We start from the raw sequence: 17759 nt of genomic DNA on the forward strand, positions 1-17759 counted from the left end.
ATATGGGGAAATATTGGGAAGCCTTTTGCTTCCCAATTTCCAAAAGAAAGGCTAGAATGTTAAGAACAATCTATACATATAAAATGCTAATATGCTAAGTGTCCCTCCGCCAGTCTGACTGGTTGCAATGATGCACACTACCAGGGAGCAGACACTCAATGTAGGAGCTGCTGAGCTGCAGTGACTTGGCAGCGGCGGTTCTTGGGTGACACACCCCGAAACCAGAGAGGAGGGATCCCGATTCCTCACAGGGCCATGGGATTCTACCTTCTGCCATGGGTTATGTTGTTGCTGGAGCACTATTGGCCCTGAATCTGGTTTACTGTACACTTCCATTTGCATTCCACAGCCTGTATGACAGCAAGTTTACAGAGTTCCCTCTCGCATTCCAGGACCCCTTGGGAGATGTTGGAGAGCCAGTTTTGGCCCAATCCCCGCAGGCCAGGCTGAGGGACCCCACCTGCCTGAGGGACCCTGCTCACTCCACAGACACTGGGGAGGGGCCATGGGAGGTTGGCTCCAGGGTATGTCTGACCCTTCTCACCCAGACTCACCCTTCCAGCCACCTTCTAATTAATTTCCTTTCAATGAGCACGAATCCTTGCACCAGGTCACTAGTCTATATATATAAAAGGCTAATATGCAGTGTCCCCTTGGAGTTCAACTGGGAAACTGGGAGTTCGGTGGCTTGCTATGACGTGTGCTATCAGGGTGTTGCGTGGAATGAAGGAAGGCCCCGATTAGCCCTGATTGCTGGCCAGGCCTAGGGACCCTACCTGTGCACAAAGTTTGTGCCCCAGGCCTCTAGTATTACTATAATACGGGTGATCCTGTGCATAACTAACAAGATTTAGGAAGAAGGCTGGCCATTAGTTTATTTAATCCTATAGAACACATTTTTTCTTCTATTTGACTTAGAGTTTTTGTGTTTTGTTTTTTTTTTTGTGTGTGTGTGCTATTGTAATTTTTTAAAACAAGAATGCACTATACATTTCATTAAATGTCCTAAAAACTATGTAGTATTTTTAAAATTTGATAAATCCATACAATGAATTATGTTACAAATTCCTAATATTGTCCTAACATTGCCATCATAGAATAACCTGGGATGTTTCATTACGTGAAATTCAACTTGTTAACTTCACTTAGGATTTCTGCATTGGTGAAAGGTTAGCACAGTTATCTTTTGGGGGAAAGCTAGATTAGGTATTAATTGGGATTTATAAAATGTTTTGGGAAGCTTATCTTTTTTCCTCCTAGGCTTTGAAAGTAGAAACAAAACAGGAATCAGTCCTCTAAAGATCTAAAAATACTGTCAGTAAAATTTCTTGGTTCTATCTCAGGTAGTATCTCTATATTTCATTCATGCTTTTGAGGTTATTAAAGTTTTCTTCTCCTGTATTTTAGATTTGTACAAAAAATAGCCTCCTTTATATAAAATTCGAGGTGCAACAATTTCAAAATGTGTGAGATACCTATGCTAAGAACTTCTTTTTTATTCCTAATTTTCTCTAATTTTTGTTTCTCTCTTTTTTATTTTCACTGGATATTTATTTTATTGATTTTTCGAAAGAATCATTTCCTATACCTAATAATTCTAGTATTTTCTATTTATTAATATGTGCCTTTATTTAACTAATTCCTTCCTCCTTTAAGTTGATTTTGTTGTCCTTTTCTGTTTTTTTTTAGGTTAATATATTTGTACTCTTGTTGCAACTAACGACACCAGCTTTGCTTGAAGTTCCACTTTGGCTGCATTCACTTCTCACTGTCATGCAGAGTTATCATCATCACTACTTCTAAGAACTCTTCACTCAGGAATGTGTTTACTTGTTTACTCATCTATAGATATGAGATTCTGCCAGCCAAAGTAAGAAATGTCTACCTTTCTTTTTCAGTCTGTGATATGATACATTTTTTTTAAAATCTTCTATAGATAGTAGGAAAAAAGATACAATCTCTTTGGTTATATAGATTAAATCAATTATATTATTCAACTTCTATAATTGGTTTGTCACAAAGACTGCAAGAAATGAGTTAAAGTTTTATAAAGAATATGGTTTTACCATCTTCATCTCATATTTATATATTTCAATGTAATGGTATTTAATAAAGGGAAGCACAGGACTATTCTGCAGGAACTGTGACCTCGATAATAAATAATGTTCTTTGGCCTATATGGTAGTTTTGTCTTGAATTGTACTTTATCCAGTATTAATACTATACTTAGTAGGTAATAAGTATTTTCTTTTGGTCAGAATTTAATGTTACACCTTTTTCTATTTATTTATTTTTAACTATTAAAAATAAAAACTATTAGTTTATTGGTTCATTGCTTAGTATCATTGTATTTGTTCTGGATTGTCCCCCACCAACACTTTATTTTGAATAATTAATTTGTTTGCTGGAATATTGGACTCATTTTTTTCAGAAAGGTGATATACATTCTTTTTTAATGTCCATGGAATATTTAAAAGAAACTATTTCTATAGAAGACAACACTGTTATGAAACAAAAACAAGTTATTAATTAGTACAGATGGTATGATTCCATTGTGTGTGTGTAAACACATGTATAGAGATGTGTCATTATAGCTATAAACATATATCCATACTCACATACATTGAAGTAGAAAAGGAGTGTGTGCTAAAAAATATAAACTGCTATGTTATTGAGATAGGATAGTTATGCATCATTCTATATATTTTCGAATGTTTTTTCTCCTAGGCATACAATACTTAAGAGAGATTTTTTTTTTTTTTTGGTGTTTTTAATTTCTATTTGAAAACAGCCCAAGTGTCCATCAGTAGATGAGTAGGTAAAAGGCTGCAATACATTTACACATTGGAATACTACTCAGCTGTAAAAATGAAGGAATTAAATAAAAATAAAAGTTAAATATGTGAATAAAGAATAAATAAATTACTACCGTATGAAAGAATATTCTGAGCTCAGTAATTCTCTAATAATAAGACACAAGCCACATCTATAAAATTCAGTTTGGTTTACTTGTATATATTTTTAACTTGACATTATAAAAATTATTAATAAAGAAAAATTAATTAGGAAAGAGAAACCTAGTAATAACAAATTATATTTCCAATCACTGTTTGGATATGTGGGAAAAGCTGGATTTGAGAACCAAAGACCAGGGTCAAGTCTCAGATCTGGCACTCATGCTTCATGGAACCAAGCAAGCTGACTGTTTCCAAAGCTCTTACTACTGGAAATGAAGGCAGTTTTAATTGTACCTATTTTCTTGGGTCCTTAGAGGGTGACATGAGATAAAAGGAAAGTACTTTGTAAAAGTTAAAGCACTACACAAATATTAGTTGTTGTTATGATTATTTTTAATAAAAAAAATAAATAAAAGATATTTTCCTTAAAACCTGAGGCCTTTCAGGGAAAGCCACATGTAAATGCTCAAGAAAAACAGGGACTGATTGCTTTTCACCAGTACCAGTTCAGCACTTCAGATTCTGTAATACAGTAAGATATAATCCATGTGGTCATCAGCTAAAAGGTTGAAAATGGAAGACTATAATCACAGGGGGCTGTCAGTATGTGCATGTTTTTAGGAAGTTTAATGTTAGTTTCAGGATTTTATGAACCCAGCAAAAAAATTAGATCAGTTCCTAATACTCATTTTGTCCTTTGCTTTGAAACTATCAAAGCTGCTGCAAAATGGGGCTAATAGTCTCCCCTTTATCTGTTTCACAAGGTTCTAATAGGTATGATCATGTACAATAATATATGCTCAGAAGCTTTGTAAATTGTAAGGAGCTATATAAATGGAAGATAAAACTATTCATAATTGTTAACATGGTTAAATCTCTTCAAATAATAGACAAGTTTTCATCTTTCTTGAAGCATTCTCTCCCTGTTTCTGGAAGAGTACTTGTAGAGCGATGATGTGATATCAAGAAGAAAATGCCTTTACATGTGTGCATGTGCGTGTGTGTGGTGTGAAAGGAGAGAGACAGAGATTCCTTGGAGAAGAGTGAGCAGAGGTGGGCAATCAAGAAAAGGGAAGGAGGGAAATTCATGTGGATTTTTCAGATTTAGTCCCAACTTTCAGTTCATTTCCCAACACTCACATAAAGCCCTAGCCATAACTCGCTTTTAAACATTTTATTAGAAAGAACTAAGCATAAAAAAAGAACAACTTTTCTGAAGAGGTAGAACACTGGCCTCTTAATGTAGGTGGAAAAGATAGAATACTTTAACTATAGCCAATGAGTGACATAGGAAGCAAAAGGCCACTAAAGTGTTGGACACTAATATGCCAAATTCAGGGACCTCAAAGTGTTTAGTCTCCTGTGGAGCTGGCCTACTTCGTGAGGCCTTTTAATCACTTGGATCTTAACTCTAATAAAAATGTCTACACAACTTCCACTGCTGGAGAGCTAGGAGCTGGGTTCACTCCACTCTGAGGAAGCACTCTGGGTGAGGGGAAGACCTTGGCTGCCATTTCATAAACAGGTTGCTGAGAATCTCTGATGTGCTGTTTGTAGGCGCAGACTCCTTGGCTATGTTAAGAACACAAAAACTCTATAATTCTACACTTACATGTAAGCCTGTCTCCTTCAAGGCAGAAGGACACACAAGTAGGAGGATCTGTTGCTACTCTTCAGACTCATAACAACATAAAAATATTCTTAAGCAAAGCATGAAAATTTTTGTCCTTCTCATATATATCTTCATATTCCTTCTATGGCATCTATTTATTTTGGTATTTCCATAGAAACTGCAGCTATGAAATTACCCCAAAGTTAGAGAGTTTCTAAATTGTATCAGATTTGCAGAGGGAAAAAGCAATGACAATAATGTTATTAATCAAATCAAACCCTTATATTAGTAAACAATTTCATGATGTACAATAAACTTGCTCATTCCTTCTCTTTGAAGACAGGAAAGAAGTTAGTATTTCCCTTTAATAAATGTAAATACTGGTACCCAGAAATTAAATAACGCACCAGGAGAGCAAGGACTATAACCAATATATTCTATCTTTATCATCTTGCTTCCCAAGAACGCTTAGTGTTGTTAAATTTAATCCATAAGTATAATCGAAGCTAAGATTTTAAGAGATCTAGCACCAAAGTAGAAAAGCATCTCTTTGGTTTTGTTAATAATTCTACAAATTAAAATTAAAATAATGCACTCATTAAATTGATTCTAAATAAATATAAATAAACTAGAGGCCCGGTGCACAAAATTCATGCATGGGGGGATGGGTGTCCCTCAGCCCAGCCTGCACCCTCTTCAATCTGGGATCCCTCTCACAATCCAGGACTGCTGGCCCCCAACTGCTCGCCTGCCTGTCTTCCTGATTGCCCCTAACCACTTCTGCCTGCCAGCCTGATCACCCCCTAACCACTCTCCTGCCAGCCTGATTAATGCCTAACTGCTCCCCTGCTAGCCTATTTGCCCCTAATGGCCCTCCCCTGCAGGCCTGGTCACTCCTAAATGCCCTCCCCTGCAGGCCTGGTCACCCCCAACTGCTCTCCCCTGCAGGCCTAGGTCCCCCCCCTCCCCAACTGCCCTTCCCTGCAGGCCCGGTTGCCCCCAACATCCTTCCTCTGCCGGCCCGGTCACCCCTAACTGCCTTCCCCTGCAGGCTTGATCACCCCCAACTGCCCTCCCTTGCAGGCCTGGTCCCTCCCAACTGCCCTCCCCTGCTGGCCATTTTGTGGTGGCCATCTTGTGTCCACATGGGGCAGTCATCTTTGACCACATGGAGGAAGCCATCTTGTGTGTTGGAGTGATGGTCAATTTGCATATTATTATTTTATTAGATAGGCTTAGATAGGATAGAAGCCTGGTACATGGGTGGGGCCAGCTGATTTGCCCTGAAGGGTGTCCTGGATCAGGGTGGGGTTTCCCTTGGGGTGTGGGGTGGCCTGGACGAGGGGCCTGTGGTGGTTTGCAGGCTGGCCACACCCCCCAGCAACCCAAGCAGAGGCCCTGGTATCTGGTATTTATTTATCTTGTATAATTGAAACTTTGTAGCCTTGAGCGGAGCCAAACCTCCTGCTTGCTCTGTGGCCACAGCCAGTTTTGTTGGGATTTATTTATCTTCTATAATTGAAACTTTGTAGCCTTGAGCAGAGGGCAAGGCAGGCCATGGCAGGAGGGAAGCTTGTCTTCCTCCATCCCCGGGGATAACTCAAGCCTCCTGCTCTCTCCGTGGCTGCAGCCATCTTGGTTGGGTTAATTTGCATACTCACTCCTGATTGGCTGGTGGACATGGCTTGTGGGTGTAGCAGAGATATGGTCAATTTGCATATTTCTCTTTTATTAGATAGGATACAAATTTTCAGTAGTGGATAGATTATAGTTTAAAATGCAGTCTCATTACTATGATGGTTCTGTAAACTGAAAAATAATTCTAAAGATATCTAGCAAATGTTCTCCAAATTGCCATAAACTAAGTAATATAAATTAAGAAAGTTATTAAAATAAAATAATATAAAATTTTATTTATAGGCATCATCTACACTAATAAAAGAGAAACATGCAAATTAACCATCACTCTGCTACACCAAGCCATGCCCACTAGCCAATCAGAGTGATTATGCAAATTAACCCATCAAAGATGGCAAGTAAATTTGCATATGCAGGTGGAGCAGGCAGCACCATGGCCCGCCCCTAGGGGTCCAGGTCCATTGGGCTGGGGGAGGCCTGGTGGGCAGCGCCAGACACCGCTGGCAAGGTACCAGTCCATCGGGGCCCTGGGAGGTCGGTGGGCAGCGCAGGAGGTGCAGCGGTCTGCCTAGCCATGCCTGTGGGGCCCTGGGAACATCACTGCCTGGGGAGTAGTGGCTGGGTCTGCTTAGCCACTCCCGTGGGGCCCCAGGAACATCGCAGCCCAGGGGAGGCATGGCTGGGCAGCCTAGCCACTCCCATGCGGCTCCGGGAACATCGCTGCCCCAGGGAGGGGTGGCTGGGCCTGCTTAGTCACTCCCTGGGAACATCGGAGGCATTGGGCTGCTGAGACCAAAACAGGGCCTCTGGCCACAGATTCACAGCTTCTCGGAGACCGGCTCTACCAGCCCGCCCGGTGGCCATGTGGCTGGGCCACAGGGTGCCCATTCAAGATGTGACACAGAGAGGAGGTGCAGGAGGAAATCCAGAGAATGGGATGTGGGGGTTCAAGACTCACTTCCTTTGGGCTTTGACCTTCTTGGTCTTGGTTTTTTTCTTTTGGGCCTGGAGCCCAAGAACTGCAGGAGAGAGGGATGGATGAAGGCCGAATGTGGAAGAAGAGGCGCGAGGCCCAACTGGGGGGCTGCCTGAGGGGCAGCTCCAGAACGAATGCCACAACTTTGGCAAAGCGACTGGCCAGGAGGCGGGTGTTCCAAGTGGCTCTGAGCAGTGCCTCACCATCCCTCTATGAGGACACCCCACACAGGCGCTGCCTTCGCCAACAGGCTCTGGGCGACATCTGCAGATGCTACTGCCACCTCTAACATTCTGGGCAAAGAACTGACCCTGTCACCCTCGGGTACCAGGCTTGCTAGGAGTGTGCTGTCACCAATGCCATAGATCAAAGGCAAAAACCTGGCGAGGCGGGGTGCACCAGAGGGGGCTCAGGCTGGGGCAGGGGACTGGCGGAAAGGGATCTGCCTCGCCTGCAGAGAGAGAGGTTCTTCAGTGGCCCCAAGATGCAGGTTGGCTTGGCCAGGGATCAAGGGGCATAGAAGGACACCTGGGCGGAGGGGCAAGGACTCGCAGCCCTGAGGCGGTGGTTGAGGGGCGGTGCCACCCAAGTGGAGGGGTGCCACACTGCCGGGTACCGGACTGACTGACTTGATTCAGAGAAGCTCCCAGTGCTAACTGGTGTGTCCCAGTGCCTTCACTGAGCTTTGATGGCTAATTGAGATACTATATAAGGAAAATGAGGGAAGAAGTCAGAAAGAAAAAGAAAGGCGAACAACACAAAAGAAAGACTGGAAGGAACCTATAAACCCATTGTCACATAAATAGGGAATATAGTCAATAGTGTTGTAATGATGGTATGATGCCAGGTGGGTACTGGAAATATCGGGGAACACTTTGTAAAGTATATGATTGTCTAACCACTATTCTGTAACTAATATAAAACCTGAAACCAATACAAAATAATATTGAATGTAAAGAAGTGAAAATTGGAGTGAAATTTTTATAAATTTCGAAGTTTAAATAAAAGTTGTAAAGGAAGGAAGGGGGAGAATAAAATTAGTGTTTTTCATTTTAACACTTTATTGTCTTTTCAGTACATGAAAAAGACAGTTGTCTTTATATGGTGCTTTTATATTTTTCTAAGTCATTATCTCATTTTAATTTCAGGTCAACTTAAAGACAAGATAATTATTCCCTCCACTATTCAAAGAAAGGAAATCTTGGTGTCTGGTCCCAATGATTCAATCGTCAAGACCTTATTGTAAAGCAGAATTAGTAAAATTTTCTGTGAAGGGTCATATCTATACTAATAAAAGCCTTGGGTGTGATCAGGCCATCAGGGGAGGGTAGTTGGGGGCAATCAGGCTGGCAGAGGAGCAGTTAGGTGTCAATCAGGCCGGCAAGGGAGCATTTAGGTGGCAATCAGGCAGGCAGGCGAGCGGTTAGGAGCCAGTGGTCCCGGATTGTGAGAGGGATGTCCGACTGCAGGTTTAGGCCAGATCCCTGTGGGACATCCCCCAAGGGGTCCCAGATTGGAGAGGGTGCAGACTGGGTTGAGGGACACCCTCTAGTATATAATAAAAGGGTAATATGCAAATTGACCCTAACAGGGAATGACTGGTGCTATGACACACACTGACCACCAGGGGGCAGACGCTCAACACAGGAGCTGCCCCCTGGTGGTCAGTGCACTCCCACGGGGGGAGCACCGCTCAGCCACAAGCTGGGCTGATGGCTGCGAGCACAGTGGTGGTGGTGGTCACCTCTCCCGCCTCCATGACAGTGCTAAGGATGTCTGACTGTGGCTTAGGCCTGCTCTCCGCAGGGAGCAGGCCTAAGCCATCAGGTGGACATCCCCTGAGGGCTCCCAGGCTGCCAGAGAGATGTCTGACTGTCAGCTTAGGTCCATTCCCCCGGCGTACGGGCCTAAGCTGGCAGGTGGACATCCCCTGAGGGATCCCGGCCTGCGAGAGGGCACAGGCCTGGCTGAGAGACACACCCCTGCCCCCGAGTGCACGAATTTTCATGCACCAGACCTCTAGTGCTATAAATAATACTAAGAGATTAGAAAGTATCCAATATCTTTCTAGTGGCAAATGGTTTTAAAATTTAGTGTGTAAGCATATAAAACTAAACAGATAAAAAGCTAAAAATAATGATTATTAGTCATGGGAAGCTATATACATATTTATATGAAGTCAATCGATAGGAAATACAAAACAAAGCATGTACAAAATGATTAAAGAGAATTACAATGCCATACAGAGTCAAGCTTGTTTCATTATAGGTATGTATGTTCAAGGATTAAAGATTTAAGAGAATATAGGAAAATATGAATAATCATTTAAACAAAGTTTCCCTCACAATGATATAAATGTTTAACTTAAATATGATTTAAAGTTGATGAATTCAGGCAAGAGTAAATTAAGTTTACATTAGACTGGTCTCCTTCCTAGACTCAAGAGCATCAAACATGGGTGGTCTTTATAGAGAAATGAATAAACTACTATCTTCAATATTCTGATTCTATCAATTTAAAAAACAAACAAAACAAAACACTGACTGAGGCCTAGGGCCTGGTTTTCTGTGCTTTGTACAGGATGTCTTTCAGACATCAGTTTCCACCAATGGAATGAGAGGCAATTTGAATGCCATTGCAGGTGTTTGTTCTAAGGGCTTTGGTTCCAACAGGGATACATACACACAGCTTTCCCAATCCCCACATTTCTAATGTGGCAGCTTATTGGACTTATGAAAGTTCAGAAGAAATTAAAATGCTAACACATCCATGTGGGGCTTGAGGCCTGGCCTAAACTCTGAAATCAATATTGAACAAGGGTCTCTGAATAAATCTTAACTGAACTCTGATAAGAATTCAATTACATTTTACAGTTACCATGGATAAATCTCATTAAAGAAAAATCATGATTAAAGTTTCTGAGGAGGGAGAGAAGTCAAAAGGATGGTAAGAATTTCCATTATTTGAATTCACCCAGGTTTTTGAAGGATGTGACTGAGTACCTCCCAGACAGCTTTCCTTGTCATAAACATTGTATAGTATCAGGCAACCAAAGCTAACAGCCACAGCCTGAAGTATCACCAAGTTCCTACGCCTGGAATGGGGGGAGAAATCTGAGCCTGCACACTGCAGAAATCCATAATTTAGCCAGATTGGACTTTCTTTGGTTTTATTACATACTCAGGAGAGCAAGCAAAGCATTTAAAATGCTATGTCTGGCTCTGACCGGTTTGGCTCAGTGGATAGAGCGTCAGCCTGCGGACTGAAGGGTCCCAGGTTCCATTCCAGTCAAGGGCATGTACCTTGGTTGCGGGCACATCCCCAGTAGGGGGTGTGCAAGAGGCAGCTGATCGAAGTTTCTAACTCTCTATCCCTCTCCCTTCTGCTCTGTAAAAAATCAATGAAATAAAAATAAAATAAAAATAAAATAAAATGCTATGTCTGACAGGTTAAAACAATTTTCTAAAGCCTGCTGAATCTCACTGCACATGTAAGGTCCTCATTTTCAGACTAAATAGGCCAGAAATCCTGTCAAACTTAATCTCAGAATAGCATGTACTGTATTTCACTACCATTCCTTGAGCAAGCCAAGTGTGCTTTACAAGGATAGCCTCATTTCATATCCACAAAACTTTGTGGAAAATCCTGAAAGCACCCACTATATAGATGAGGAAACTGAGGCTTAGAAAGATCAGGTAACTGACCCAAGGAGACAAGACATTAAGCGATAGCACCAAATCCAGACACATATTCTTTACATCATATTACTTTGTTTCCCCATATTGTTTATATGATTCCTAGCTCATAAGGGATAAAGAAAAACTGAATGAAGCTTGTTAAAGTAGCAAGTATCAACAAGGCAGTCAAAAAAGAGATGGAGAAAAGACACAAGAGGTACAAAATCACAGCAGCCTGTGCTCATTTAGTATAAGGACCAATAGCCATGCATAACTGCTTCTCTAGGCTCTGCTGACGTCACCGTCAGAGCTCGCTATGACTAACATATTTCATAATGGTGGTACTATGTGAAAGTCACTGCGAATGACAGTCTGCACAATCTAATGACAAAAGCAGGGGATTTGTAATTTTCTCTTGTCAACACAGAATTCAAAGGGCGATATTTGAAATATTCTCATTTACTACAGAGGTAAGCTTTTGTTCACTGACTTCCCCTGATATGCAATTGCTTCTTGCAGATCAACAGGACCTTACTGTGTTGGTGTTTATGTTCTGGACAAACTAAAATTGTGTGATGTCTGTAAAAACAAAACAAAAACACAGGATTAGGAGTGCCAACAACTGAATATAGCCCTGGCTTGGACACTAATGATAGAAGATAAGAAGTTACTTTATTCCTCTCTGCTTCTCTGTGTTCTTACTTCTAAAGAGAGGAGTTAGACTAATGATCTTCAAAGTTTTTTTTGTGTGTTTTTTCCAGCTCCAACATTGTGTGACACTATAATGATGCTATATGAGTGTTTAAGTTGTCTTTGGGGAGAAAAAGGAAATAAAATTGAACCTAAGAAATGCAAATCAATATTAAATCTTGTAAGATCTTTATCTCAAAAAAACCTTCAGATCTGTGCTACAGACTCCAGGGCTGCAATGAGTTAGAGCCTACAGGTTATGGGAAAGTGCCAAGAAGGCCAGGTACTTCTGCAATCAATTTGAAATTTGGGAATCTACAAAGGTATTTATAACTCCCAATGTCTTGCACCAAAAGCTTCCTCTATATTGACACTAGAGGCCCAGCACACAATATCGATCAAGACCCAGACCCGCGCCAGGCATGAGGTGGGACCCAGAAAGACTCCAGCTGTTCAGGGCAGGACATGGGACCCAGAGTCAAGTTGCCGCGCACACAGCCCTGGCCACCTGTAGAGAGTGCCTGGGAAGGCACATGGGCATTTCTTTAAATTGTCAGCTGAATCTAGGGCTGTAGGCAAAGCTATGTGTTGGAAACACATTCTGCCAAAAGGCAGAAGTGTTGTTAGCTTGACCTTCATTTCTGCCCAGGTGTCAGGGAGTGGGTTTTATTATGTAAATCCAGCCAAGCACCAGGAATGAATAGGACTCAGGCCCACCCTAGAATGCACATCATCTCCTTTGTCTTGACTTTTAGTAAAACTTCCTGTTTTTCTCACTGTATAAAATAAACATGCTGTATGGGCTCTGGGCCACTGTTCCTGTCCCTATCCATGTCAGAGGACAGTGGTCCCACCTGGCCCCAGCTTTTTACTTCTATCTCTGTGTCTGTCTCTTTCTTTCATTTTCTCAATCCCCACCTGCACCTACTCAGGAACTGGACCGCTCTCTAGCTGCACTGGACGCAGAAAAGAGAGAAATATTTACAGCCACCCACGTGCACCTCGCCACGCATGCAGCCTCCTGGTGACCAGTCTTTGGTCGTGACGGCATGATGGCATGACGATGCCATGGCAAAGGAGTTTTTATAATAGGGATACTTGGGCACTGAGGGCCAAACCGTGGCTCTTTTGGAGGTTTGCAAAAAGCACTACTTTTTTTCACTAATAAGTATTTAGCAGACACATTAAAGTCATGCAGAAGGATAACAAAGACATTTGCTTTAGGTTAAGAAAAATATTCTGTTCATCCATTAAAATGCTGTATCATATGATTGCTTAATGTATACATGTGAATAGCCTGGCCAAAAGCTAAGATAATGTGACTACGAGTGTTTTTTAGTCACTCACTGATGTTATTGAAGTATAGTTGTCATGTTCTTCAAAAAGACAACATCAACAATTGTTAGCTCAGCCCGCATTACTATTCATTTCCCTTTAAGGTGCACTATAATAAAGAGTTTCTCAATGTACATCATTGAAAACCTCTGAGTATGATAGGTAAGAAATCTTCTGGGTAGAAAAGAGGCGATTCAAAGGACTCGGGAGTTTTAAAGTGCATTGACAAGTCCAGAGGCCCTGTAACATTTCTCAACAAATTCTGACAACTCAGGGTGACACTTAATAAGAAGAGGTATAATGTTGCCACTTGGGAAACTCTCTGATGCTATGAGGGATAACATGATAGCTAGTACATACAAGCTTGAAATCCACATGGTGATGATCTTCCCAGCAGACCACTACTTGAATGGCAGCCCCATCCCAACACACCTTTTTCACATGAACACATGGAAAAAATTAAGATATGCCAATTTACATGCACACATATTGCGAAGTCTGGGGCGAAGTCAAGATCTGACGGCAACATTCTATCTGGAGTGACTGGCACTTTGTCAAAAAAGACATCTTTGCAAAGTACCTGAGGACCAAAATCTGAACTTACAATGTAGCAGGGCTCACAGTAGGCTTTCTTCTCCATGGCGTAGAAGGGCTGCCCCCGGAGCTTGTTGTTGCAGATGATGCACGTGAAACAATCCACATGGAAGACCTGGTCCATGGCAGTGCATCCTGTCCCTTCCCCAATGACATTTTCCCCACAGCGAGCACAGCGGCCTGAAAGAAAGAAGGGATTGACTGTTAAGAACACACAGAGGATCCCTAACCGGTTTGGCTCAGTGGATAGAGGGTTGGCGTGTGGACTGAAAGGTCCCAGGTTTGATTCCGGTCAAGGGCATGTACCTTGGTTTCAGGCACATCCCCAGTAGGAGGTGTGCATGAGGCAGCTGATTGATGTTTCTCTCTCATCAATGTTTCTAACTCTCTATCCCTCTCCTTTGCTCTCTGTAAAAAATCAATAAAATATATATTTTTAAAAAAGAACACACAGAGGAACACTTCAGTCCTGGCATAGAAACCAACACAGGGAAGACAGCAGCTTCATAATGTCTGCAGCAACAGCAATGGGACCACCACTATCGCCATCACCACCACGAGCAAGATCACCAGGTTAGACATCACTATCCTCCGTAAGACCAGCAGGATGGGGATTTTGCATCCTGCTGTAAAATTGAGGAGTTGACTGTCTCAGCCAAAGAGCCTGCAGAAAATGACAGAGTGGAACTCAAGTTGAGGCCAGTGCCCTGACTCTACTCTCACATGGGAGTCTAAGGACAATGGCTCTTGGTATGGTAGGGGTAGGTAGGGTTAATTAGGAAAGCCTTTCTCCTTGGGAAGTCTGCCTGTCTGGTTAGACTGGGAGGGAATGGGGTCCAAAAGCAAACTTCAACTCCATTCACAAAAGCCCTGGTTGTGAAAACTTTGCATCCAGCTCTTGGTGACAGGCAGGTCAAAAACCATTCCCTTTCATTTCCAGACAGCTCTGACTGCCAGAAAGTTCTTTCTCAAATTAGGCTGGAATGCTTGCTCACTCTAATGGCTACCCAGTAGTTCCAGTTCTGTCTTCAGAGGATTCATGAAACAACTCTCATCTCTTATACTTGACACTCTTTAAAATATTACACTACAGTTAGTGTTGCCTCCAAGTTTGTTCTTGGGTTGAACATCCTTAAATCCTGCAACAGTTCCACACACTGTAGGGCTTGAGTCCCTCATGGCCCAGGATTCTGCAAACTTCTAGTATTCTTAAATGGATTCATGAGGCATCTGGACCACCGATGGACATCAGGTTTAGCTTTAAAAGATTCACATTAAGTCTTAAATAACAGTACATCATTTCAGAGAAATATTTATGTCAGCAAGAGACATTGTTCTGGTTGTAGTCTGACTCTGTATCTGGCTCCATCGTGGGAATCTTGTCAGAGGTCAGATCCACATCCAGGTTCCCATCTCATTCTTTATTTCTACTAAGTAATTACAGGTCACTGGGATGTCTGCAAGGATCTGCAGGCATTTACAGCTAAGCTATAGCAAACCTAACACTTCATATGTGTCAGGCATTTTCTAGGTGCTTTTTATGTGTTAAATCCTTTCATATTCACAACAACCTATGTGATAGGAACTGTTATTATTCCGCTTTTACAGATGAGGAAACTGAGCCACAAAATGGTTAACTAACTACAAACTCAAGCAGTCTAGTTTCAGCATCTATAGTCTTAACCACTATGTAATCTTGCTTCTGCCTGGTTCTACACATCAGAATTGAACACAGATCTGACATTATGGAGAGATTTCTCACTGAATGAAGACTGCTTTCAGCACTCCGTCACATTGGATTGACAACCATTTCACACCTAAAAATAGGAGGGCTAAATGTTTCAACTTGGGAGAAAAGAGGCGAATATATTTCTAATTTTCTCAAGTTGCATTTGGCCCTGTAAAAATTTCTTTCTATTCTGTTGCAGGATTTGAATGTCTTTACTACAGTATACTCCATCATTAAAAAATAAGAAATATCAAGTGTTGGAAAAATAGTTAAACCCTTGAAAACTAAGTGATCTCCACTATAATTGACATATTATAAAGTCAAGATATTATTGACATTTGTCAAAAGGTGTGGCTTTATTTTCAAACTTCTGTTGAAGAGTTAACTTGTACCTGTTTTTTAATATAAAAATATATAACCTTAGAGAGGTACGTTTAACATTATGACTGTTCATTGACTTTAGTAACCAAAGCAGATTATTTCATATAGCACTATTTTTTTGTTATTATTCAGAACAAAACACTTAATTGGTTTACTAGAAAGTTCACTGAGCTATGTTTGAAAAAGATGCTAAAATTCTGAGAGCATCATGCTATTATCTGACAACATTTCATTAGAGAAAACATATTGAGGATAACAAGCAATCCATAACATCTAATATTTAAAGAGTCATCATCAGACTTAGTGCTTAAACTCTTCTTTTTCAACTGCTTGTGTGGAAAGATCATATTCATCCTAGCATATACAAATTCTTCTCCTGTATATATTGGAAGCCTGTTGACTAAAATTTACATTTGTAATATTAATCTGAAGTAGTATTTATGGTATTATCTTTATTACTATTTTTTCAACCTTTAATGAGTCATATTTAAATCACTGATCACCTTTGGTTGATCTGAAGAAAAATGTAATGCAATAGTAAATAATGAAAAATACAGCTTTAACATCAGCAGAAAAAGTCATATTAGCGACATGAAAGTATTCTGGGCTGAATGGCACTGTTACTAAATGTTGATTAAAAAACAATTCAACAGAGGTTTTGTGGTACTTTTGATATTTTTATAATGTGATGATTATTAAAAGAACTTATATGCATATATGCATAGCCCATGCACAAAGACAATAGTGCAGTTGAAGCCAGGGTTGGCGCAGGAGCTGGATGGAGTAAGGCAAATGGTGGAAAAATGGGGGACATTTGTAATACCTTCAGCAATAAAAATAAATTTAAAAAAGAGTAGGTTGGATTCCTGAGAAAATTATAATTTTAAAATTTCAAATTTAACAAATTTAACAATGCTCCATCAGAGCATTGAGGAATGATAATTGTTAAGTGCAGGTCAACAAAATTATTTTTAATTAATTCCCTTTCTAGACATCAAACTGGATTCCCTATAATCCATCAGGGACTACTAAGTGATCTCTGGTGGAAAAAAAAAAAATGGTTTAAATCAGATGTTATCAACTGTTGGTCATACTGGTCTAGAAGGCAGGTAGGGGTAGCAATTATGATCTAGACCACAACCTCCCAAAGGGTAATATCTGGAGTCCAAGAGTCTGGGCCTACAAGGCTGATAGAGTCTGAGAACCTGGGGGAGATTTCAATCACTGATTAGATGGAAAGATGAGAGAAGAGCCCTGAAGGTCAGGCTGAAAAGATAAGCGTTGGAATTCTCATTCTATTCAAGACATTCCCCAGGTATCTACTCTTTGTCCAGTACTATATTTGGCTTACCTGTGACATACAACAGTGGATCAGACAATATCAGTAGCTTTTACAGTCATTAGGGGACTATATAGATTTCACAATCACATGAGAAAGTGTCACATGGGAAAGTGCAATGGAATGTGGGAGGAAAATCGCATCTGAGAAGGCTCAGGAAAGTTTTAGTGGGGAAAGAAGTATTTGAGCCCAACCTTAAAAGGATTGAATTTTGACTGGTGGGAATGGAAGAGAAAACAACAACACAAAACCTAGTTTTTCCAAATGCTTATTGAACCCAAAAACTCTGCAGTGATTTGGTGCTGGCATAATAAGGTTTTGTCTTCTCATCTATGAAAGGCGATGGGCTGAATTCATAAGGAACAATCTTTTCCTTTATATTTTGGAGAATATTCTTCTAGAATGGGTCAGGTGAATATGCTGGCCCCAGACATGACCAGCTCTGCTGCCTCCGGTATTTTTCCTATTCTTGGGAGAAATCAGGGACACTAGGCTCGAGGGCAGTCAGTCTGGCACCTTTAAAATCACAAGCACAGAAAAAGAGCGAAGAACAAAAATTAAAAATAGCCCTGCACATCAACAGGACAGTAAAGGTGCCCGCATGTTCCCTTTTTACATGAACAAAAACTTACAAACCATGGCTTTTAGGGATGCATTGAGAATGGAAAGAAAGTTCCTCAAGCATAGTGCATTCTTGCCCCTTACAGGGGCTCAAACTACACATCACTGAAAGCATACTGCACTCTTAATGCCCTTCTTTTAGACAAACATCTCAGCACTTTCAAAGGAGGAAAACCAGGGAAATAGAACAGGACTAGCAGGCATCAGAGC

The 17759-nt window shown here is 41.0% G+C and overlaps 1 protein-coding gene across 10 annotated transcripts in view; it reads right to left on the reverse strand.

Annotated features, from left to right (window-relative positions):
• The window catches only part of LPP (LIM domain containing preferred translocation partner in lipoma), a 740460-nt gene that overhangs the window by 110576 nt on the left and 612125 nt on the right, over positions 1–17759 (reverse strand). For all 10 annotated transcript variants that reach the window (XM_080655359.1, XM_080655353.1, XM_080655356.1 and 7 more), the window contains one exon: positions 13490–13659. In XM_080655359.1, the coding sequence (XP_080511485.1) occupies positions 13490–13659 (170 nt within the window). The remainder of the gene's footprint in view (positions 1–13489; positions 13660–17759) is intronic.

This window comes from Plecotus auritus (assembly GCF_963455305.1).
Source record: "Plecotus auritus genome assembly, chromosome: 2".
NCBI lineage: Eukaryota > Metazoa > Chordata > Mammalia > Chiroptera > Vespertilionidae > Plecotus > Plecotus auritus.